The following is a 26,575-nucleotide window of genomic DNA, read 5'->3' as shown; positions in this document are numbered from 1 at the left end:
ATGCTGAAAATATTTGTGTTGTCAGTTAAAAAATTAAGACATTACAACAGTCTACCTAGGAAATTCTAAAGAATTAGAATTTGCTGCTAGAGAGCATAGCTAAACATATTTTTTTATATTGGCTCAAGAGTTAGGAATATCTATAAAATGTATGTTAAATATCTATAAAATACATATTCCTTTAAAATCCAAGGAATATTTTTCCCAACCTAAAGAGAAAGGTTCATTTAACAGTGATGGTTGATTTGACTAATAAATCCAGTATAATTTAGGCATCAAAAATTATTTTACCTATTCCATAGTTAAAATTTATGAGATACTACATTTGGTATGGTGTACCCAAACGTAAAAACAAAACACAGCAAAAAACAATTTGAAAAAGTCCTATTACTTATTGTTAAAATTGTCATACTACCCAAAGCAATCTACAGATTTAACGCAATCCCTATCAAATTTCCCACGACATTTTTCACAGAACTAGAATAAATAATCCTAAAATTTATATGGAACCATAAAAGACCCAGAATTGCCAAAGCAATCTTGAGGAAAAAGAACACAGCAGGAGGCATAACCCTCCCAGACTTCAGACAATACTACGAAACTACAATAATCAAAACAGCATGGTATTGGCACAAAAACAGACATATGGATCAATGGAATAGAACAAAAAGCCCAGAAATAAACCCACATGTCTATGGTCAATTAATTTTCAACAAAGGAGGCAAGAATATACAATGTGGAAAAGACAATCTCTTCAGCAAGTGGTGTTGGGAAGTTGGACAGCTGCATGTAAATCAATGAAGTTAGAACACACCCTCACACCATACACAAAAATAAACTCAAAATGGCTTAAAGACTTAAATATAAGACATGACCCCATAAAACTCCTGGAAGAGAACATAGGCAAAACATTCTCTGAAATAAATTTTAGCAATGTTTTCTTAGGTCAGTCTCCAAAGGCAATAGAAATAAAAGCAAAAGTAAACAAATGGAATCAAATCAAACTTACAAGCTTTTGCACAGCAAAGGAAATCATAAATAAAACGAAAAGACAACCTACAGACTAGGAGAAAATATCTGCAAATGATGTGACTGACAATGGATTAATCTCCAAAATATACAAACAGCTCATACAATTCAATAACAAAAAAACAACCCAATCGAAAAATGGGCAGAAGATCCACATGAAAACATGGTCATCATTGCTAATTATTAGAGAAATGCAAATCAAAACTACAATGAGGTACCACCTCACACCACAGGATGGCCATCATTAAAAAGTCTACAAATAATAAATGATGGAGAGGGTGTGGAGAAAAGGGAACCCTCTTACACTGTTGGTGGGAATGTAAATTGGTGCAGTCACTATGGAAAACAGTATGGACAGTATGGATGTTCCTCAAAAAACTAAAAATAGAGTTGCCATATGATCCAGCAGTCCCATTCCTGGGCATATATCCAGACAAAACTATAATTTGAAAAGATACTTGCAGCCCTATGTTCATAGCAGCACTATTTACAATAGCCAAGACACAGAAACAACCTAGATGTCCATTGACAGATAAATGGATAAAGATATGGTATATACATACAATGGAATACTACTTAGCCATAAAAAAGAATGAAATCATGCCATTTTACAGCAACATGGGTGGACCTAGAGATTATCATACTAAGTCAGACAGAGAAAGACAAATATCATATAATATCACTTATATGTGGAATCTAAAAGAAGTGATCCAAATGAACATATCTACGAAACAGAAACAGACTCACAGATATAGAGAACAGGCCTATGGTTGACAAGGGCGAAGGGGGGTGGGGGAGGGAAGAATTGGGAGTTTGGGATTAGCAGATGCAAACTATTATGTATAGGATGGATAAACAACAAGGTCCTACTATATAGCATAGGGAACTATATTCAATATCCTGTGATAAACCATAATGGAAAAGGATATGAAAAATAATATATATAGGTATAACTGAATCACTTTGTTGTAAATCCCTATTACTATATTTTTATTCCCTAACACTCTCAGACTGCCTATAACTGCTTTTCCACTGTTACCTGAGCTACATTCTTCATTTACCCTTTCCCACAGCTCCAGGTTTGGGTCAGCACTATCTAAAACCACCATTTATCAACCACGCTATCAGAGTTTACTGATCATTGATTCTTCCTCTTTCATCCACTGTCAAGTTACTCTTTACTTCTCAGATTATCAGACCTTACAGATCAAACAGACTCCCCCTCATCAGCCTCTGTCATTTATTATATTTCTTCCACATTAGTTCTAAAAGGGGCCCAAAACAATTGCATTCTGAACACCATTTAACATTATCTTTTCTTTGCATGTATATTTAAAAGTATAAAAATATTTTAAATGATTGCATTAGAATTTTTGTAGTCTTCTAAATGAACAAGTCAGAAAAGTATAGTGAAACAATTACACAAAAAGCCATGTCACAACCATTGTTAGAAATATAATTTGTTTGGTCCTTGGTTGCAACTCGCTCAAATCTCATTTGGCTTTTGTGGTCATGATGAGCAGCAGTGAGGGTGAAAAGATTTCTATAGTGGACATTTGTCACTACAAATAGGGGACTGTCCATATTTGAACCCCTTTCCTTTGTTTAGGGAATTCCCTCTCTTATGTGACTGGAATATCGGAAATAGTGTCCTCCTCCCATAATGAACTGAAAACATAAGATAATCACTTGCCCAGCTCTGTGACAGCTAGAGCACAGGTATATGACCTAGGTTCACCTGACCAAAATCATCCACCTAAAATTTTTAACGTGGAGATAGTGAGGCAGGGATTGAAAGAATTCTTGTTGGTAGGGAGTAGAGAGAGATGGGGTGGGGGTTAGCTGCATCCTTTTTCAGTAGCCAACAGTGCAGACAACGGTATCCAATTTCCAGTTCAATGGTGGAGGCCAGGGCATCCATGTGTGGTGATACTCACTGAAGTGTGTGTTTCTGGCTATACAGCCTTCCTTTATTCTGTCCATTTCCAAATCTGGTTCTCCAGGTTTTCCTACAATTCTGTGTGCTACCCAATTTTCTTTCAATAATTCCTTTTCTTCTTAAGCCGGCCAGAAATTTGTTTCCATTGCTTGCAACTAATAACCCAAACCCAAACTGATACAACCATCTTTTTTTTTTTTTTTTTTTTGCCACACCGCACGGCTTCCAGGATCTTAGTGCCCCAACCAGGGATGGAACCCGTGCTCCCTGCAGTGGAAGCACAGAGTCCTAACCACTGGACCACCAGGGAATTCCCACAACTATCATTTACTGAGACCCTATTTTTGCCTATGGACTTGACATGTCTTAGTACATTTCCTCTCTTTCTTCTGTAAAATTGAAATTATTTCCCCCATTTAATCTTCATTCTACAGAAGAAAACACTGAGGTGTAGAGAGGTTAAGTAGTAGAAAATTTTATTTTTTCTTTTATTTTAAACTTAGGCTGTTTTTGCAAAGAAGAAGCAGCAAACAAGTTTAAAAAAATCATATTCACCATTATTTTATTCTTTAAAATTTTTGTCTCAGAAAGAGATTTTAATAAATTAAAGTCTTCCGTTTAGCTCTTGGTTGATCAGTTTTATAATAAGAATCACAAGCCAATCTAAATTCAGGGAGAATTTGGGTTAGTCAGTTTCTTCTCTGGAATTCAGTTGCCCTTTGCTTTTTTTTTTTTTTAACATCTTTATTGGGGTATAATCGCTTTACAATGGTGTGTTAGTTTCTGCTTTATAACAAAGTGAATCAGTTACACATATACATATGTTCCCATATCTCTTCCCTCTTGCGTCTCCCTCCCTCCCACCCTCCCCATCCCACCCATCCAGGCGGTCACAAAGCACCGAGCCAATATCCCTGTGCCATGCGGCTGCTTCCCACTAGCTATCTACCTTACGTTTAGTAGTGTATATATGTCCATGCCTCTCTCTCGCCCTGTCACAGCTCACCCTTCCCCCTCCCCATATCCTCAAGTCCGTTCTCCAGTAGGTCTATGTCTTTATTCCTGTCTTACCCCTAGGTTCTTCATGACATTTTTTTTCTTAAATTCCATATATATGTGTTAGCATACGGTATTTGTCTTTTTCTTTCTGACTTACTTCACTCTGTATGACAGACTCTAGGTCTATCCACCTCATTACAAATAGCTCAATTTCGTTTCTTTTTATGGCTGAGTAATATTCCATTGTATATACGTGCCACATCTTCTTTATCCATTCATCCGATGATGGGCACTTAGGTTGTTTCCATCTCCGGGCTATTGTAAATAGAGCTGCAATGAACATTTTGGTACATGACTCTTTTTGAATTTTGGTTTTCTCAGGGTATATGCCCAGTAGTGGGATTGCTGGGTCATGTGGTAGTTCTATTTGTAGTTTTTTAAAGGAACCTCCATACTGTTCTCCATAGTGGCTGTACCAATTCACATTCCCACCAGCAGTGCAAGAGTGTTCCCTTTTCTCCACACCCTCTCCAGCATTTATTGTTTCTAGATTTTTTGATGATGGCCATTCTGACTGGTGTGAGATGATATCTCATTGTAGTTTTGATTTGCATTTCTCTAATGATTAATGATGTTGAGCATTCTTTCATGTGTTTGTTGGCAGTCTGTATATCTTCTTTGGAGAAATGTCTATTTAGGTCTTCTGCCCATTTTTGGATTGGGTTGTTTGTTTTTTGTTATTGAGCTGCATGAGCTGCTTGTAAATTTTGGAGATTAATCCTTTGTGCGTTGATTCATTTGCAAATATTTTCTCGCATTCTGAGGGTTGTCTTTTTGTCTTCTTTATGGTTTCCTTTGCTGTGCAAAAGCTTTGAAGTTTCATTAGGTCCCGTTTGTTTATTTTTGTTTTTATTTCCATTTCTCTAGGAGGTGGGTCAGAAATGATCTTGCTTTCTGATTTATGTCATAGAGTGTTCTGCCTATGTTTTCCTCTAAGAGTTTGATAGTTTCTGGCCTTACATTTAGGTCTTTAATGCATTTTGAGCTTATTTTTGTGTATGGTGTTAGGGAGTGATCTAATCTCATACTTTTACATGTACCTGTCCAGTTTTCCCAGCACCACTTATTGAAGAGGCGGTCCTTTCTCCACTGTACATTCCTGCCTCCTTTATCAAAGATAAGGTGACCATATGTGCGTGGGTTTATCTCTGGGCTTTCTATCCTGTTCCATTGATCTATCTTTCTGTTTTTGTGTCAGTACCATACTGTCTTGATTACTGTAGCTTTGTAGTATAGTCTGAAGTCAGGGAGCCTGATTCCTCCAGCTCCGTTTTTTGTTCTCAAGATTGCTTTGGCTATTCGGGGTCTTTTGTGTTTCCATACAAATTGTGAAATTTTTTGTTCTAGTTCTGTGAAAAATGCCAGTGGTAGTTTGATAGGAATTGCATTGAATCTATAGATTGCTTTGGGTAGTAGAGTCATTTTCACAATGTTGATTCTTCCAATCGAAGAACATGGTATATCTCTCCACCTATTTGTATCATCTTTAATTTCTTTCATCAGTGTCTTATAATTTTCTGCATACAGGTCTTTTGTCTCCTTAGGTAGGTTTATTCCTAGATATTTTATTCTTTTTGTTGCAATGGTAAATGGGAGTGTTTTCTTGATTTCGCTTTCAGATTTTTCATCATTGGTGTATAGGAATGCCAGAGATTTCTGTGCATTAATTTTGTATCCTGCTACTTTACCAAATTCATTGATTAGCTCTAGTAGTTTTCTGGTAGCATCTTTAGGATTCTCTATGTATAGTATCATATCATCTGCAAACAGTGACAGCTTTACTTCTTCTTTTCCAATTTGGATTCCTTTTATTTCCTTTTCTTCTCTGATTGCTGTGGCTAAAACTTCCAAAACTATGTTGAATAAGAGTGGTGAGAGTGCAGTTGCCCTTTGCTTTTAATACACCAAGGAAGGCCAATATCTATTGCATAGAAGCACACATTTGTGTTTATTGCAGGGTTTCTTAACAATGACATTACTGACATTTTGGACTGCATGATTCTTTCTTGTGCGGGCCGTCCTGTGTGTTGTAGGGTGTTCAGTAGCATCCCGGCCATTAACCTTCTAGATGTCAGTAGCACTACCTACCAACCCACCCCCATCCTTTTATTGTCATCAAAAATGTTTCCAGGGCTTCCCTGGTGGCACAGTGGTTGAGAGTCCGCCTGCCGATGCAGGGAACACGGGTTCGTGCCCCGGTCCGGGAAGATCCCACATGCCGCGGAGTGGCTAGGCTCGTGAGCCATGGCCGCTGAGCCTGTGCGTCCAGAGCCTGTGCTCCACAACGGGAGAGGCCACAACAGTGAGAGGCCCGCGTACCGCAAAAAAAAAAAAAAAAAAAAAAAATGTTTCCAGACATTGCCAAATTGCCCCTGGTTAAGAACCACTGGGTTATAGGAGGGAAGAAAGGATTATAACTACTGGGTTATAGGAGGGAAGAAACCTGACAAAACTGTTCACATTGTAAAGGAGTAATATATTAGAGATAATGCCAAAATTGCAGGAAAGCTATAGAAATACCATGGAAAAGAAGAAAAATATATTATACAGTATAATTTCAAGGATTAATCAAAGACAAGAGAATCTCATGGCTACCTACAGAGGATAGAAAGTGAAATTCATCGCTATGCTGCATAACAGAAAAATTAGCTGTCATTAATGGTAGATGAAAGGTTAGGATTTTATAGGCATTTCATTTCAAGTAACTAAATATGAACTTACCTTCTTAGCAACACAGAAAGTAAGTGTTCAATGAGTATTTCTCTTTGCCGTTTCAAAGCCTAGGCAGAGAAAAAAATTGTCTGATTTGGAGAAAAGGTTTGATTTGGAGACAGGACTGAAGTTTTTTTTTTCCCGTCCTTGCTCCTTTTTCCAAATTTTCTTTTATTGAGCATTACTTTTCTATTTGAAAATTCTAAAAACTAAAAAATAATTCTATTAATGGACAAAAGAAATAAATAATAAAGCTTCTTGAAAATCAGAATATTGACAGAAAAGAAATCTCTTATCACTTCTTGTCTCTGATAGTAAAAGAAAACAAAAGGCAAACAATCAGAAAAGAGGAGTAGACAAGTCTTTTGGGAAATGCACACAAAAATCCTTCCTCTGGAAATAGAATGAATTGATTATTAAAGTAAAGAAACTTTTGCCTTCAAAATGAAAATTGTAGCGAAGAGAGGTAAGGTTGAAGAGGAGATCTGAGAAGGTTTTCAATATTAGAAAGTGTTTCTTTAGAGCAATGGGCTGAGGCCAACCAGCATAGGGAAATTTAGGTCTTCCATTTGCGGGGAAAGAGCTTCTCTATATAATCTTTTGCTTAAAATGCTTTTAAATTCCTTCAGCAGGGATGATCACAGCAAGACAAAAAGCCACAACAAAGGGGCACCCAGGACAAGGGAAACCTTCCCTCGCTGGTAGGAATTCACAGCTAAGTTCCTCTGAAGAAACTAGAATCCTTTTCTTCCATTATTACAAATAAATAAAGATAATAGACATAGTTTTAAGTTTTATTCTCATTTGAGTCAACAATATTTTTGAATGACAAAATATTTTCTATATATGATATTTGAGTGATCAAGTGACAGGTGAATTGAACAAGTTATCTGTGGCTCTAAATATCTCTCCATTGTACTCCCATTGTTTCACTAGCAATAAAATGTTATTGAAACAACAATAATAAATAGAAAACCTGCCTATTTTCCCATACTAGTTAATGTGAGAAGAAAACACCTGCCCATTGCAGTTCCACAAAAATGGTTTTAATATAGGGTCACAGAAAATTCAAAGGTTTTATAGCCCACTATAAAACAGCACTTTGTCTTTTCCCACTAATTCCCTAGTGTCACATTTAACAAAACAAGGAAACTACAGATAATAGAGGTGTTTGCAGATTAGCCTTCCAAGCCATAAATAACATAGGGTTTTGCTCACCTACAAATATTAAGGCAGCTTATCAATGTTTAAGCGCCTTCCTCTTTGTAATGGTCGCTAACATTTTAACCCAGGCAAATTGAGAATTTTTTCTTTCCTGTCTTCTTACATTGACAGAGTACACATTCATAAGATTCCATAATCAGATTTCAAGTTATAAAGAGTGAGACATCACCTAAACACTCGCCTGCGACCTGAAAGGCCCTGTTTTGGAAGATGTGTCTGCTTTATGCTTTCTTTGTTTTGCTCTCTCTTAGCTATGGTTTCGATCCTAACTGTCCTGGAAGATGCAGCTGTGATTCAGAGCAGTCGGTGCAATGCTACAGGCTAACGGAGGTGCCGTCAGGTATTCCTTCCACCACCAAGAAGCTCTACGTCAGTCATAGCAAAATTCAGCACCTTCAGGTAATTACTCATTCTACACTCAAGTTACTGCAATTTTATTTTGTGAGATAGGGTGAGGGGCAAGTGTGGGTTTGTTAAACTTGATTTAAATAATCAAAACGTAAAGTGATGGTTATGAAGTCGGGTAGTTGCACTAGCTACCTGTTTGCTCTGTATACTGAGATGGGTATATGCCTCTGGATATTTCTTTTTAGGAAAGTAGCCCCCCCAAAATCGGAGTCTATAATTAATTTTTTGTTTTTGAAAATTCTAATTATGTTGTTGCAGAGTAAAAGTAAAGAAATGACTCTTTCTTAACAAAAAGAGTTTGAGATCATATGGCCCCTTTGTCTCCCCATGTTAAAAAGAAGTCCTTTTAGGGGAAAAGTAGTTTTGTATGTGCCATAGAAGGCAGATGATACTTAGAACATTACAAGACTATCAAGGTGAATGCAGCATATGAGAATTATTCATACAAGCTCTACAAACCAGCCAGGCATCAGTGTCTTTGTGGAAACATATACAGAAGAAATACGTGTTTTTGTTTTGCCACATTACTGCAATTCTCATTCTACGTGCTTTTAATTATGATGTCTATTTTCATGCTTACCTATTCAGAGGGCACTGAAAAGAGTGCTATAGATTTGTCTGACTTGTATAACACAAAGAAACTTTTTAAAATATTTTACTTATTTATTTTGGGCTGCGTTGGGTCTTCGTTGCTGCGCGCAGGCTTTCTCTAGTTGCAGCGAGGCGGGGTCGCTCTTTGTTGCGGTGCGTGGGCTTCTCATTGCGGTGGCTTCTTTTGTTGCCGAGCACAGGCTCTAGGCATGCGGGATTCAGTAGTTGTGGCACACGAGCTTAGTTGCTCCATGGCATGTGGGATCCTCCAGGACCAGGGTTCAAACCCGTATCCCCTGCATTGACAGGCGGATTCTTAACCACTGCGCCACCAGGGAAGCCCGAAACTTTTGTTTTTGACCTTTGGTATTTTGAAAGGCATCAAGAGACTAGAGTTCTCATTCTAGTTTTCTCATTAACTAGAGATAGAACTACCTTAGACAAGCAGTTAAAAAAATCTGCAGACCTCATTTGTTACCTTTATGACGTGAGAAGGCTGGATTAGATTGGGGATCCCAGGAACTTTCTAGATGGAAAATTCTATGACTCTGAGTTTGCCTTTACTGGTCACTGCTTCTCCCTCATTGATCCAAATCTTAAGATAAGGAAATGCCTGTCTGTGATCCAGGTGCAGAGAGTCAGCAGGTGAATGTATTTTTCCTTCAAGCAGAGACACTTCCCCCTCCCTTTTTATTTGGTTAAGAAATTTTAATGTAGGTGCACATAAACACAGGGAGTTTAAAATATGTGGCATAGTATTTATTTCGAGGCTCAATAAGCACAATTGCCTGGTCATCATCTGTTTACTTTCCTCTTCTAATCCAGTAGTGCCTAATGCCAGAGAGCAGGTCTGACCCTGTCAGGTCTCAGCATTCAATTAAGACACCTGGTTAAAGGGCAAGATGCTTAAATATTTGTCCTGAGGACTTGAGATACCGAGAGCGGGAGTGTCAACTAAGCCTGGTAATGATCCCACACTGCTGCTTTGCAGCCAATAAGATGAAATTATGCCTCTCGTCAAATTCACTTATTGGATGAGTTCATTTGTCATTGGTTTAAGTTCACTGAACAGCAATACTGCCACTTCCCTGACTTTAACCCAGTTAATTATCTCTAGGAAGCACAGTTCACAGCAGAAAGGTTGGCAAAAGAGAGGATTGTTTTGTGAAGGAAGTAGAAAGCTCTGACCAATAATCCTTCTCTTTTCTCTTTTAAAAATCCTTAGGCTTTAAATGACCATAGTTTACTTGCATTTGGTGAATGCAATGTATATTCTGTTTATTTGGTTTGAACTACAGATTGGGTGCCTATATTTAAAGTAAAAAGTCTTAAAATGGATCTTCAGATTAATAGCAATAGAAATTATATATATATACACACACATATATGTGCATATATATACACATACATCACATATATGCACAACATATATATATATATATATACACACACACACACACGTATATGTGTATATACACCACAATTTTAAATGTTTCAGTTACTTGTTCATATAATTCAACTGTCTTTGGGTCTGTGAATGCTGTGTTTGAGACTGGGGATAAAAGATGAAAAATTCAGTTCTAGGAGTTCCCTGGTGGCCTAGTGGTTAGGATTCTGGGCTTTCACTGCCATGGCCCAGGTTCAATCCCTGGTGAGGGAATTAAGATCCTGCAAGCCATGCAGCACAGCTGGAAAAAAAAGTAAAAATTCATAGTTCCTGCCTTCAAGAGGTACTTTATTTATCCATTTATCTGTAAAAATCCCTACTTCTTTGAGGTGCATGCCATCACACTGTAACACTCTGTTCCTCTGTGTGTCTTATACTGTGCCCCTGGTCCCTTCCATACTGGCTCCTACTCCTCCTCTCCATCCTAAGTCCTGCATCTTTTGGTGTGCCTTCAGTGTCCAATATCCTAGTCCCACTCCTTGAACTCATAAAAAAGTATCTATCTACATTTCCACTTCACCACAGCCGTCTACTCTCTTGCTTATATCATAATCCTCATTGTATCTGAAACTTCTGCACTCAAAAATCTTGAATTCCCCTACCCACTCTCTGGTCATCATGTCCTTTCCCTTCAGCTGCCATACTCTACACTTATCTTTCCACTTCATGGAGACTTCTAGTCCTAGATCTACCCACTTTCTCTCAGATAATCAGTTCATTTCTTATCTATCTTCTTTCCCTAACCCTTCCCTCTTTGCATCCCACAATTAATTATCTCAGCACCTATTCAGCAAAGCCTCAGTCTTACATTAGGGTGATCATTTTCCTTTGTTTCTCCTATATCTGGACAGCTGGGTGCTGCTGGAGAGGATTACACCTGGTGTCATATCCAAGATAGCTTTTACCAAATCCAAGGTCATGAAAATGTATGCCTATATTTTCTTCTAAGAGTTTTATAGTTTTAGCTCTAACGTTTAGAGGACAAATAGAAATGTCTTTATGGTGGCAGTCAATTAAAATAATTGCACTTTACATCTTTTGTGGAGAGAAGAAGCTACTTCACATTCCTCTTGGCTAAGAAATATATGGTTTATCAACAAGTGTGGGGGGGAATTATAGATTCTTTTTATATTCTCTCCATACTTTTCAGATTTTTAAATTGTTTACAGAGAACAAGTGTTGCTTTGATCATCAGAAAAAAAATTCCAACATAATTTACAAACTCCTTGCTGGCTTGGTTCACACATGTCTGAGGCAGTCACTGTGAGGGTGTGTGAGTTTCCTGTGTGCACTGGACCTATAAGGTGACTAAGAAAGGCAGGTAACCTTCTAATGCTTGAAGTAGGGCCTGCCCAGCATTAAAACCTGAAACAAAGCCTTTTCATGGGGAAACCAGCAGAAGTTGCCCCTCTATTTCATTTTACTTGGTTTGCTTTTTTTTTCTTTTTAAACTTTTCTTATTATATAGTAACTTTTATCTACATAAGTATTAGGCTCACTAAACTGTACAACTGTGATGGCAGGAATTTTACTTAGCTAAGCTTCCTAAGCCTAATTGTTAACACCAAGCCATACTTGCCTTGCTTTTTAAGCAATGTTGAAAAACTGCCAGCAGCCCCAAGGTTAGCTGCAGGGCAAAAGCATCTCTTTCCACATCTCTTGAGCACAACCCTGCTTAGGCCATGGAAATGGAAAAACAGGTCTGGCAGAATTTTTTTCCCTTTGTCAGCTCTGCAAACTCAACTGATAAGTTGAAAATCATTGGGGGTCTTCCTCACTGTTTGTGGCACCAGAACTCTATACTCTTCAGCTAAATGCATGTTATAAACACTAAGGTTAAAAATATATGTGTTGGGGTAAGGTAAACCTGGGTTGGAAGCCGAACTTTTCCACTTACTAGCAAGACATACTTGGACATTTCGTTTTGCCTTCTTGAGTTTACCTCATTGAAAAGGGAATAATCATGCTTACACATAGATCTTTGTAAAGATAAACATAGTAAATACTTAGAAAATGGTGGCCATTTTAACTAATAATAATCAAAAGTAATCTGCACTGACCTGATAAAGAGCAAAGGTTCTCTATGCTTAATAATAGGAAACAACTATTCACTGGATTCAGTTAAGAAAATGACCTATATTTACTATTAGCTAGTCTATATACTTTACAAATAGAAATGAAGACAAATTGAAGCTCTGACACCACTCTTTGTCTAGTCCCCATAGAAATTGCCCATTCAGATCCATGTCATCTCCGAGACTTGCTACATAGTCAGCAATCTTTTAGGGTCTGTGGTCACTCAGATAGAAGTAGAAGCATTTGCAACACCAAGGTCTTTTTTGTGGGAGATCAACAGACCCAAAGGTGAAAAGCTATGTGTAGAGTCAATCATGACTTTACATGAAAGAAAGCCTAGAAAAAGGTACTTCAGAATGAAGAACAGATTAAACAACACTGAATCTTGGACAGGTCATTTAATTTTTTTTGGCATCATTCCTTGTATGGAAGTTTTGGACTAGATAATCTCTAAAATTTCTGCTTTTCTAAAACTCTATGATCTGTGTCCAGATCTTGAGTCTTTTTTGAAAAACATTAATTATAGACCACAGGCAATGGAAAATGTATTAGAAAATGATGAGTTGAGGAAGAAAGGGCTTTGGAGTCCAATGGACTTTGTTGAAATTCTCAACTCTTTCAAGTTTGACGATAACAAACTTTCAAGTTTGACGATACCAAACTTTCAGGGTTATTAGGAGAATTAATGATAACACATAAAAAAGTACTTGGAACTTGTAGATGCTCAACAAATGAAAAAAAAAAAAAAGCTATTGATCTTGGGATTAAGACTAATTAATACATCTGATTAATCATTAAGAAAATATCAAATGTTAGTAGCAATATATAAGCCAAGGCAGCTATCAAAACTATTATAATTAAAAATATCTGTTTATGGAGTTTTTAACATGGGATTCTTCAGCTAGAATATCATATTAGGAGATACTTTAAAATATACCATAATTCACATCACGTGTCTTCCCAGAATATAAATACCTGTAACAAATATGTGATGCAAAATTAACCCACTTTTAAGGTATTAATCATGTATTGATGTTACAAAAGAGCTCAACTTCACAATTAAATCCAACATTTAGAAACTGTAGATAGTAAGACATAAAAGTGTGCACTGAAAATTCCAACTTAATTGAATTCTAAAGCAGGTTGAAAGTTTTGTGAAGATTTATCAAGCTCAGGAAAATCTGGAACAATTCCTCTTTTTGCCTAAACATGATTTTACTCTGAGAACCAAATACCAAATTACATCATCCTAGAAAAGAGGTGGATGTCCACCTAGGAGGAGTTTGGAGGATATGTGGAGAGATAGGGATGCTTGAACTTGCAAACCATGGAGAAAGTACAGCAGATTTGGCAATTTCTAAAATCTAGGAGAGGAATAGCATTAGGTCTGGGATATATGCATGAATGGACTCCTTGCTCTACAGAGATGGAGACACATGTATCCTGTTTGTTTCTTCATGAACCTTTTTCATCAGTGAAGCGTAAATTGGCTGGTAGGAACAACGAGGCTAGTTTTCCAAACTATTATACAGTTGAAAATGTTTTTCTGATAGGCCCATTCTATTGATAGCAGTATCTAGGACATTAAAATTTTTTTACTTTTAATGCTTAAATTGTTAAAAAGGTAATTTATAATTTAAAAAAACTAAACCTTGCAAAATGTAGATAGATAATGAAAATTCCTTATAATTTTATCCCCTAGAGTTAGAAACTCTATAGTTTGGTGAAATATTTCCAGATTGTTTCTTTTTTGGCTATTACAAGATGATGCAACCAAGAACAGCCTATTGCATAAATCATTGTGCAATTTTTAAGTACTTCTACCTAGAAGTAAATTTGCTGGGTCAAAGAATACGCAGCAAAAGTTGGCCAACTTTATGTCTACCAATAGTGTGTGAAAGTGCTTAAAATATTTTAGACATGTTATACCGTTAACAAATGAATAAAAATGGTCAGAACCTGAGTTTCTATCCTTTTCCAAGAGATATTTAAATAGATCCTGAAGGGAAATCTGAAGTATCATTAGTATTGAATGGTAACGTATATGGCTTTTTTTTTCTTACAATAATCCTAATTTACTGCTTTTCTCCCCCATTCCCCATCCCTGAATTTTTTGCAGCTGTCTAACTTCACCCAAATGTCAGCTCTAGAAGATTTTATTCTGCTGGCCAGTGGAACAGAGTCGGTAGAAAATGACACTTTCAAGACTCTGAGTACTTTGAAGACCTTGGAACTCTGGAAAAATAAGTTAAGACAGGTCCCCAGTGCTCTCCCAGCCAGTCTTGAAGTGTTAAAACTAAATGATAATTCAATATATGTCCTTCACGGATCTGATTTTGAAGGACTGAAGAAATTAAAAATCCTTGAACTGAAAAACAATCTGATCTCTTCTCTCCCTCCCAGCATGCTCTCTTCTCTTGTCAGTTTGCAAAGCTTGGTGTTGGACAGCAACAATATCGAGTCTGTGAATGGACCACTGGCACTTCCCCATCTGAAACATCTGAGCATGGAGAATAATAAGCTACATCTCATACCAGCTAGCTTCTTCACTTCTCTTCAGTCTTTGCAGTTTCTCAGTTTCAGTAGTAACTTTCTGACTAAAATTCCTATTAACCTGCCCAAATCCTTACTCTCATTAAAAATGGAGAGAAACCGGCTCAAAGTGGTAAGGTTTCAAGATATGAAACATTTGGAGAATCTTTCCCATCTTTACCTGTCAGAAAACTCACTCTCTTCCATAGATGGGGCACAGCTCCTTGCCAATTTAACTACCCTTGAGCTGTCCCAAAACCAGCTTCAAACGTTGCCCCTCCGACTACCAGCAAGGCTACAAAAGCTTGATATCAGCAACAATCTGATTCAGAAAGTTACAGCACAAGACTTCCAGGACCTCCGAGATTTGAAACATTTGTTTCTGGACAACAACATTGTCAGCTTGTTTGAAGCTGGAGCCCTGCAAAGGTGTTCCCAGCTCTCCAACCTGGCCCTGGAGCAGAACCTGCTCTTGTCTATACCTCTACGGTAAGTGAGCGTTATCATTTACAGTAACTACTAAAAAAGTTTTCCAAAAACTGGGACAACTAAGTACATTATACAAGCAAGAAAAGTCATCCAAGCATACATAAAGTATCTGATCAAGGCTATCCAAGGGTTCAGGGGTGGAATTTAAACAGGGGTTTGGAATCTCCAACCCTCAAGCTGACCCCTGCACTAACTTAACTTATCTTGCCTGTAGGACAAGACACCAACAGGGGACATCTGTATTTGAAAATATGCAATGTCACTCTGGGGACGTATGGTAACAAACATCATAGGGGGATGTTACTTGTAAAACTGTGTTCTGGTTTCTAAGTATATGGCCTGGATCTAGCAACAGGCTGACTAGGCATGTGCTTAACCACTAGCAAAGCAGGACACCAGGAAAAAATGAGGTGGGGCGGGGTTGGGGGGAATGTACTAATACATTTATATTTTTAAAAAGCATTGAAGTAGTATTTGTGGTGAAAAAAATCAAAACTCTGTAATCTAACATTGTATTTATTTTGAATTATGTATTGGGAGCCTCATGTTCTTCTCAGTGCTGTGATTTTTAAAGGGCTTAAGGGATGCTGCTTATTTCTCTGGGTGTCTGTCTGTGAGTGTGTGAGACAATTTGTGTCCATCTTACTTTCTGTTTTTGGTTGTTTCTTCTGTTCTCTTTCTCTCTCACACAAACACACACACACCCTCATACTCTGACAGTTAATTTCTCTTCCAAATATCCCTCCTTCTATACCCAACCCACTGTACCTGTACATTAATTGATCCTATTTATTTAAACTTTATCACATGTTCCACATTTTAAAGTAGAATTAAAAAACAGTAGAATAAATACTATTATTCTCCTAAAAAAGATATTATGTTGTTTATTAAATGTGTCTATTAGTGGATTCTTTTTCCTTTCAGCACTATAGAAAAAAATGCTTCCTGCCCTATTATTGTTACCAAATTTCTCATAATTAATGTACCAGCTTCTGGCTTCTGTAGAATCCTGTGGCACTTGATTTACTTATTATCAGTGTTCATTATGATAATTTTTCTTATCAATGAGAAAGGAAAAAATTATCTGATATGGACAGATATTCATTTTTTTTGCACTGTACCCAATGCAAAACATCGAAAGGTGATTTTTTGAACTGAAATCAGTATTTTAAATTATATATTGAGGATAATTTGAAAGTAATCAATTTCTCTTAATGCCTAAGCATGTGCATACAATTAATTTAATTCAACAAGTATGTTTTGAGCATTCACCATGTGCCAGGTACTTTACCAGGCACTTGGGATACATCAGTGTAATAAAAGAGGTAAAACTTCTTGTTCTGTACAGCTTAAATTCTAGCAGGGAAAGAGTGACAACATAATATGTAAGTAAAGTATATAATATTGAGATAGTGTTAGGTGTTATAATTAACAACAAAAAGGGGCAGGCAGGATTACCAGGTTCAGGACTACAGTGAACGAGGGTGGATGGTTGCAATTTTCAATGAGGTAAGCATGGTGACCCTCCTGAAAAGGTAAGCTCTGAGCAAAGACTGGAAGGAGGTGAGGGATTTAGTTGTGAAGCTGTCTGGGGGAAAAAGTGTTCTAGACAGAACAGCCCTGAAGACAAGAACATGCGGGCAGTATTTCAGGACTCTAATTCTTGTTGTTATTTAAATAATTTCTCTACTATGTTCAAGCCTTATTTTCTATTACTGCATGCTCCTCCTCCAAACAAAAAGTCGTGTATAAAATAAAAACTCATCAAACAGGTTAGGGAGTGACTGTATCACATAAGGATTCTCAGCAGGCTATGACAGCCATGGGCAAAACTGTGAACTCGGTGGGCTTTTCTATTCGGGTGACCTTTAGAAAGCATTTGGTGAAGTAATCCTGCTAAGTTTAATGAGTGAAAAATAGCTTAATTATTTACTCCTGCCAGGGTATTTGTGTTTTAATAAGTGACTACAGAAAGCACAAAGTTTCTACCCAACAGAGTGTATAATGGAATTGCAAGCCTGAGCTAACCCTAATTTTCAAGTCTGACTTTACGATGGAATTATCTGGAGAACTTTTATAAAGCCTACTCATGCCTAGACCTCATTTCAAACCAATTAAATCAGACACCCTAGGGTTGTGGCCCAGGCATCGGTATTTTTTAAAAACTCCCCAGATGAATTTAATGTGTAGCCAGGTTTGAGAACTACTGGGAAAGGACAATGGGGCAAGAAAGAAGATACCAGGGGGCTTTTCCTATGAGGCTTAAATGAAACAACACAACTGTCTGCTTTGTCAAAGAACCTGGCCTGTTATGAGAGCAATGTTCCTGTAAAGAGTGATTTTTTTTTTTTTTTTTTTTCGGGATATGGGCCTCTCACTGTTGTGGCCTCTCCCGTTGCAGAGCACAGGCTCCGGAGGCGCAGGCTCAGCGGCCATGGCTCACGGGCCTAGCCACTCCCCGGCATGTGGGATCTTCCCAGACCGGGGCACGAACCCGTGTCCTCTGCATCGGCAGGCGGACTCTCAACCACTGCGCCTCCAGGGAAGCCCTAGAGAGTGATTTTTAAATTACCCATCAGGACCACCGCTTCCCAAACCACCATTCCCCAACTTTTCTTTAAATTGGAAAGTGGGAAGGACCCCAAAAAATTTTCCCGTGGTTTTCCCCCATAAAGAATTAAAACACAATACAATCTATTCCTTATATTTGAATTTTGAGACTTTTATTTATGAGCTTTAAACATTACACTCTTTCTTTTTATTTGAATGCTTCTTATTCATACACAAAACTACACTTTAAAATTCAGTGTTCTATAAATAAACTCTAAACACAGGCAACCTATCTGTGCTAGTTGCTAACCTAACCTAACCTAACCTAACCTGTTAGTCGCCCGTTGTGTATCCTATCACAAACTGTTTCCACAAATCCCTTCCATGCTGCAATCTACATTTCATCAGCAAAATAATGGTATATGGTTTTAGGCACACATGAATTAAAATATCTACCCCATTTGCCTAAATATGCTAACTGAGATAGAAACAATACCTAACATTTACTAAGTGCTTACTAAGCTCAGCAGGGAATGAATATACATGTTATTCCGTTACTCCCTTACAACAATCCTGTGAAGGTAGGTACACTGTTTTACCTATTATTTTACAGATTAGAGATTAAGGTTAAGAGGTATCAAGAAACTTGCCGGAAGTCATATGGTCAATAAATTTTGGAGTCAGGGTTAAATACAATAGTCTAACCCCAGGGCCTGGGAATTTTAGGCACTGCACCCTCGCCCTCTGAGGTTTACTCTGCTATCAACAATACACTCCACTACTTAGAATTTAGTCTACCCAAGACCTGGGTCTTGCTTCTTGCTGCTTCTCATTTCACCAAGCTGCAGCTCGGGGAGCAAATGTAAGTTACGTCACCCCTTCTTTATTCACAATCTGGATAATTCAAATCCAGGATAGCTTTCTACAACCTGATGAAGCCAGTCAGCATTTTCTCTTACTCAAGTGCCACATACAGACATAACGGGGGTGCGCCCCTTTTTTACTCTGAAAAGCGACACTGCCGAAAGAAGAAATAGCATTTCTAGACATATGTTTGTCTTAAAATCAGGGCTACCTTTTTGTATAAATCAGACTTATAAAGATAAATTATATCAAAGCAATAAATGACTACCCAAAGGTCACAGAAGGAGGAAATTAGTGACTTCTCTTACAGTGCCATTTTGGTTATCCATAGAAACATGAAAGAAAAAAAAAGGTACTCCTAAGACCAGGTACAGTTTTTGGCTGCCCAGCCCAGAACTGAATAACTGAATAACATTGTATGTTTAAAAGAAAGCTTGGCTTGCTCATTTTCATTACTAACATTTTTATGTAACTTCTGTGTACTGAGCACTTTCATCTCTATAGTGGAAAATCAGAAGCTTTAAAGAGCTAAATAACTTACCTAAAGTCACATGCTGGTGAATAGAATAGCCAAAGTTAGAACTCGAGTCTTAATAAATAGACTTGACTCTCTGGTTTACTCTGCCGTATCTTTCCTCAGATGTGCTCCCTGTGCTCCCTGTACTCTCAGAGTCTCGCTTACTGCCTCACCACCTATTAACAGGCCATTTTTCCTTGAAAAAAAAAAAAAGCTATGCACAAGAGATTTCCTGTATAACTTTTAGAGATGTACCTTGTATAAGCTGGTGTGTGCACAAAATTACATTGTCTTAGGGATTAACTTCAAATTCAATTTAAACTGTGGATACCAATTTGAAAATTGTTAGTGGTATTCACAGTAAACCGACTGAGAGAAATGTCTTTGCAGAAGCTTTTATCAAACTGTTAAAATGTGTGAAGTGATTTTCCCTGGTAAATTAATCTGCTTTGTTAGGTAAATTTAATTCCAATGAAAAAGAAAGCACTTTAAACAAATAAGACTTTAAAATACTCAAAAGCACAAGTACTTATGTATGTATATGTATTATACGGTTTAGGAGAGGAATACAAATATAAAATACATGAACGTAGGGCTTCCCTGGTGGCGCAGTGGTTGAGAGTCCACCTGCCGATGCAGGGGACACAGGTTCGTGCCCCGGTCCGGGAAGATCCCACATGCCACGGAGCGGCTGGGCCCGTGAGCCATGGCCGCTGAGCCTGTGTGTCCGGAGCCCGTGCTCCGCAACGGGAGAGGCCACAACAGTGAGAGGCCCGCATACCACAAAAAAAAAAAATACATGAACGTAAATATATATAAATATAAAATGTAAGTATCAAAGAAAAAAACAAGGGCAAAATTTAGGCTAAGTGCCAATAACCTAAGAGATTAACGTTTCAGAATGAAATTCATATGAGAATAATACTGTAACAAACAAAAGGTAATATTGTCATAAAATATGTTTAAATTCATTTGCTTTTTTCTCTTTGACATAACAATCATATGACAGGGACCACCACAAAAAAATTCACTAAATACTAAAAAGAATGAAATGTACATCTAATATGTTCACACTGTATGAAGATAGCATTCAGATGGTATTTCAAGGGACTTTTTTCCTATAAAGCTTTCTCACTTCTTGTACTTCACAAAGAGAATAGCACTTAATATAAAGTTGTTGACTAGCAGAAAGATTTTCAGTTCACAATTGTGATTATTATTTATTTTTTATCAACAGGCGTTAGCATGACATTTTTCAAATTGGTATCCATGGTTAAAATTTTTTTTTCCTGATTATAAAGAAATACCTGTTCAAGTTGAAAATTTAGCGTGCTGAAAAATAAAAAAGTCACCCATAACTGTTCAACCAGAACCTATGCCTAGCGATAATTTGTTTTTATGTATTTGAGATCAGTCAATTTTTTTTCTATTTTTTCCATTTAACATTATAGTGTGGTTTTTCTCTCCAGTTTCCCTTTTCTATTTTTTCCAAGTATCACTATGGACCCAGGGATCTTAATTCATTCAGTGTGTTATGATCATTTATAGTTGCTAGTCTCTTTTGGTGCTCAAATTTCCCCAAATTTCCCTAGTGGGAGCCCCTCCAAGCTGGTTCCTATGTTCATGAGACATGATTCCATTACCTCTCTTTTTATAAACTTGGGGTAAAATACACATAACATAAAATTTATGTGTACAATTATTAATTTTTACGTGTACAATTCAATATTGTTAAGTATCTTCACATTGTTGTGCAGCCAGTCTCCAGAACTTTTTCATCTTGCAAAACCAAAACTCTGCACCCATTAAACAACTCCTCATTTCCCTCCTCCCCTCACCCCCTGACAACCACCATTCTACTTCCTGTTTCTATGAATCTGACTACTCTAGATATCTTATGTAAGTGGAATCATACAGTAGTTATCTTTTTGTGACAGGCTTTTTTCACTTAACATAATATCCTTATTCACGTTGTAGCATGCGTCAGAATTTCCTTCCTTTCAAGGCTGAATAATATTCCATTGTATGTACTCGTATTTTGTATTTTGCTTATTCGTTCATCCATCAGTGGACATTTGGATTGCTTCCACATTTTAACTACTGTGAATTCAATATGGGAGTATAAGATGGGTGTATAAATATCTCTTTGAGACCTTGCTTTCAATTCTTTTGAGTATATATGCAGAAGTGCAATTGCTGGATCATATGCAAGTATAGTTTTAATTTTGGGGGGAACCACCCATACTGTGTTCCATATTGACTGTACCATTTTACACTCCCATCAACAGGGCACAAAGTTTCCAATTTCTCCACATTCTTGTTAACACTTGTTATTTTCTGGATTTTTGATAGCAACCATCATGATAGGTGTTCCACTAATCTTTGAACACTTCATTGCATTCCAGTTCAGACATTCCAGCTTACCTTGCCCCAGATGTGGAATTAGCCATTTTTCCAAGAAGTCTTGCTTCTTTTTTTTTTTTAATTTTATCGAAGTATAGTTGATTTACAATGTTGTGTTAATTTCTGCTGTCCTGCAAAGTGATTCAGTTATACATATATATATTCCTTTCCATATTTTTTCCATTATAGTTTATCACAGGATATTGATTATACTTCCCTGTGCTAAACAGTAGGACCTTGTTGTTTTTTGAAGCCTTGCTTCTTTTAAGTAGCGACTGGAATTCTGGAACAAAGATCTGTGTGTTCAGTGAGCTTATGCTATTGGGATCACATTGCTACTAGTGTATAATATTGCTTTTAGGTCCTTTCAGTATACAGAGGTAGAAGATATATATTTTTTAAAATCATAAATTCACATTGGTATTTCCACTTCATATTAACATTAGAGAGAGTTTTTTCTTCTCTTATTTTATATTTGTATCTTTTTCTCTTACAATGAAAATCTTGGTTCCTAATAAGATTAATATATTTACTTATTTTCTTTACCTTACAGTATTCATTAAAAAGTTTTGAATTGTATTACTAAGAGTAATATTAACAATAAATATACTGCGAGAAATTTCTTTGCAGATCCTTTTGTCTTTAGAGTCTAAGGCTTAGCTATTCAGAGTACTTTTTCTTTATTTTATATGGTTACATTATAAACATATATACAACATTATAAACATTATAAACATTATACAACATAAACATTTGATTAGTTAATTAGATTTGTTTGTTTTGGCTTGTGTTCAATTTTAGGGCTTGGTTTTGTTTTTATTTGTTTTACGTAAAACGTTAACATGATTCAGAAGTTAAAACCATATGGAACCAAACACTCCCTATAAGTAACTATTTTAATTCACTTCTGGTTTATCTTTTTTCTTTTTTTTCAAAAACAAGCAAAATGTGTACATGTATTCTTATTTCCCTCTTACATAAAAACTAAGATACTACATACACTATTCCACTTCTTGTTTTTCTTCCCTTTAACAATACTTTCTAGAAATCATTTTATGGGTAATTCATAGAGACCAGTCTCTTTCTTTTTCAAGGCTGCATAGTAGTTCTTTACTGTTGTACTGGGTTGTTTACAGTCTTTTGCTATTATAAATAATACCATAAGAAATACACATGTGCTGTTTTATGTTTGTGGATGGAAAATATGGATATGTTTGTGGATATAAAATATCACATCTTCAGAGATTTTACCTAGAAATGAAATTGCTGGGTCGAAGGGTAAATGCACATTATTTTGTTAGGCTTTGCTAAATTCTCCACAGGAGCCATGCCATTTTCAGCTCCCACCAAGCTATGTATGAGATTGTCTGCTTCTTCATGGCTTTGCCCACAGAATGTATTGCTAAGGATTAAGACATTTTACCAATCTGATAGGTGAGAAATGGAATCTCTGTGTGTTTTTATTCTTCATTTCTCTATTCTGAGTATGGCTGAAGACTTAAAGGCTTTTCTTTTTTTTTCTGAGAATATAAGTTCCTTTTATTTTTTATTTTATTTATTTTTTTAACATCTTTATTGGAGTATAATTGCTTTACAATGGTGTGTTATTTTCTGCTTTACAACAAAATGAATCAGTTATATATATACATATGTTCCCATATCTCTTCCCTCTTGCGTCTCCCTCCCTCCCACCCCTCCAGGCGATCATAAAGCACGAGCTGATCTCCCTGTGCTATGTGGCTGCTTCCCACTAGCTATCTACCTTACGTTTGGTAGTGTATATATGTCCATGCTTCTCTCTCGCTTTGTCACAGCTTACCCTTCCCCCTTCCCATATCCTCAAGTCCATTCTCTAGTAGGTCTGTCTTTATTCCTGTCTTACCCCTAGGTTCTTCATGACATTTTTTTTCTTAGATTCCATATATATGTGTTAGCATACAGTATTTGTCTTTCTCTTTCTGACTTACTTCACTCTGTATGACAGACTCTAGGTCCATCCACCTCATTACAAATAGCTCAACTTCATTTCTTTTTATGGCTGAGTAATATTCCATTGTATATACGTGCCACATCTTCTTTATCCATTCATCCGAAGATGGACACTTAGATTGTTTCCATCTCCGGGCTATTGTAAATAGAGCTGCAATGAACATTTTGGTACATGACTCTTTTTGAATTATGGTTTTCTCAGGGTATATGCCCAGTAGTGGGATTGCTGGGTCATGTGGTAGTTCTATTTGCAGTTTTTTAAGGAACCTCCATACTGTTCTCCATAGTGGCTGTACCAATTCACATTCCCACCAGCAGTGCAAGAGTGTTCCCTTTTCTCCACACCCTCTCCAGCATTTATTGTCTCTAGATTTTTTGATGATGGCCATTCTGACCAGTGTGAGATGACATCTCATTGTAGTTTTGATTTGCATTTCTCTAATGATTAGTGATGCTGAGCATCCTTTCCTGTGTTTGTTGGCAATCTGTGTATCTTCTTTGGAGAGATGTCTGTTTAGGTCTTCTGCCCATTTTTAAGGCTTTGCTTTTATGTGGATTTCCATTCATACTTTTTGCCCACTTTTAGACTTATTTTAAAACCTTTTCTTCTCAACTTGTAAGAGTCCTTTACATATTAGGGAGATTGGCTCTTTGGGATATAAAGTGCAGATAGTTCCCCCAGTTTATCATTTTTCTTTTGATTTTGCATATGTCTTTTGCCATATACAATTTCTTTTTCTGTGATTTTTAATGTAGTTGATTTATTGATCTTTTATAGCTTCTGGATTTTTTTTTTTTTTTTTTGCGGTATGCGGGCCTCTTACTGTTGCGGCCTCTCCCGTTGCGGAGCACAGGCTCCGGACGCGCAGACTCAGTGGCCATGGCTCACGGGCCCAGCCGCTCCGCGGCACATGGGATCTTCCCAGACAGGGGCACGAACCCGTGTCCCCTGCATCAACAGGCGGACTCTCAACCACTGCGCCACCAGGGAAGCCCCAGCTTCTGGATTTTTAAGCCATAGTCAGAAAAGCTTTTTTATAGAACTGGTATTTTAAAAATTATTTGAAAATACGATTTTTATAATCACAATAGTCCATTATCTCTTAATTTCCATATTAGTGGACATTAGCCCTTTATCATTTTTTTACTGTTATAAATATGATCAAATGTATGACATATTTTTAAATAAATCTCTATTCACTTCTCCTATTATCTCCTACGCTGAAAGGCATGACGTTATTTAAATTCGATACATGTTACCAAATTGTTTCCAAAATGGTACCAGTTTATACTCCCACTAGCAGAGTTTAAGTTCTTACCTCACTACACCCTCATCAGAAATGAATTTTAAAATTTAAATTCAAAATGATGCTCTAATTTCTAACATTGCATCTTTTATATTCATGAAGAACAACCTTTTCATATTTTTATTCAATATTTTTACCTTTCCTATAAATTATTGATTCATGGCATCTGCCAACTAAAAAGTTGGAAACTTACTATTTTCCTTATCAATTTGTTACATGATCCAATTTGAAATGAAAAATTAAAGAGTTTATGGCTAGGAACCAGAAAAATCAGAGGGCTAGAAAATAAGACCTATGAGAAAGTGTTAAAGACCTATAGATAAGACTGAGGTTTGCACTTTTAATTAACTTTACAAAATAAAGCTTGTTTTCTAGCTTCAGAGGGAACAGAATGGTACAGAACAGGTGGGTGTTGCTCAATCTGAGTTGCCTAGGCAGTTATGGAATGATGGTCACAGCCTCCTTTCACATCCTGTTTCCATGCTTTTGCAGGCTCCCGGCAACCTTAGCAAGGCTGGACCTAAAAGGCAATGCCATCCAGGATATTGCTGAGAGGGAGCTCAAGGATCTGAAGCAGCTTCAGGTTCTAAACCTTAGGAACAACAAGATCTCTGCCTTAGACCTCAAAGCCTTGGAGGTGTTGCCTCGCCTCAGGCATCTGTATCTGGATGGAAATCCGTGGAATTGCACCTGCAGTCTCCTGAGAGCCAGGGAGGTCCTGAAGGCCAAGGGCACAGATGTGAGGGGAGGACAATGTGCGGCACCAGCTGAACGACAAGGGGAGAGCTGGATGTCTTCCAAGAAGATAATGAGGCAATGTGAGCATCACTTGCATCTGACCGAGAAAAGCAAAGAGACCAAAAAGAAACCAAAGCCTGAAGAGCACTCCAGCATCAGAATCAATGTGGATGATGATTATTATGATTATGAGATAGATTAAGGATGAGCTTAGCTTACAGTTTAGAAAAAGGTTTTGTTTCTTTTTTTAAAATAGACTTCATTTTTAGAGCAGTTTTAGGTTCATAGCAGAATTGAGAGGAAGGTACAGAGATTTCCTATATACCTCCTACCCCTACACAAACATAGCCTGCCCCATTACAACATGTCCCACCAGAATGGAACATTTGTTACAGCTGACGGATCTCTATTGACAGGTCACAATCACCTAAAGTCCATAGTGTACATTAGGGTTTACTCTTGGTGTTGTACATACTCTGGGTTTGGACAAATATATAATGACATGTATTTACCACTATAGTATCACACAGAGTAGTTTCACTGCCCTAAAAATCCTCTGTGCTCCAGAAAAAAAGTTGTGTTTTTTTTGTGTGTGTTTTTTTTGCGGTACGTGGGCCTCTCACTGTTATGGCCTCTCCCGTTGCGGATCACAGGCTCCGGACGCGCAGGCTCAGTGGCCATGGCTCACGGGCCCAGCCGCT

General features: G+C 37.2%; 1 protein-coding gene across 1 annotated transcript; it reads left to right on the top strand.

The window, feature by feature from the left end:
• The first annotated feature begins 8,147 nt into the window (after window positions 1–8,147).
• LOC113610020 (nephrocan-like) lies at window positions 8,148–26,414 on the top strand. Its single transcript, XM_027087801.1, has 3 exons — window positions 8,148–8,362; window positions 14,605–15,506; window positions 25,629–26,414. Exons 1-3 carry the CDS (start codon window positions 8,174–8,176, stop codon window positions 26,074–26,076), a joined length of 1,539 nt encoding a protein of 512 aa, XP_026943602.1. The 5' UTR covers window positions 8,148–8,173; the 3' UTR covers window positions 26,077–26,414.
• The last annotated feature ends 161 nt before the right edge of the window (window positions 26,415–26,575 follow it).

The sequence above is a fragment of the Aethalodelphis obliquidens genome, unplaced genomic scaffold, assembly GCF_003676395.1.
Source record: "Aethalodelphis obliquidens isolate GAN/ISIS:26980383/991018 unplaced genomic scaffold, ASM367639v1 scaffold3, whole genome shotgun sequence".
In the NCBI taxonomy this organism is placed as follows: Eukaryota; Metazoa; Chordata; class Mammalia; order Artiodactyla; family Delphinidae; genus Aethalodelphis; species Aethalodelphis obliquidens.
This window is presented reverse-complemented; position numbering and strand designations above follow the sequence as displayed.

What these genes read in the sequence shown, in the direction of transcription:
- LOC113610020 (XM_027087801.1), top strand. Translation starts at nt 8,174, where the DNA reads ATGTGTCTGCTTTATGCTTTCTTTGTTTTGCTCTCTCTTAGCTATGGT. An exon ending in GCAAAATTCAGCACCTTCAG is followed by an intron (nt 8,363 to 14,604) that starts GTAATTACTCAT and finishes AATTTTTTGCAG; the next exon opens with CTGTCTAACTTCACCCAAAT. An exon ending in CTCTTGTCTATACCTCTACG is followed by an intron (nt 15,507 to 25,628) that starts GTAAGTGAGCGT and finishes ATGCTTTTGCAG; the next exon opens with GCTCCCGGCAACCTTAGCAA.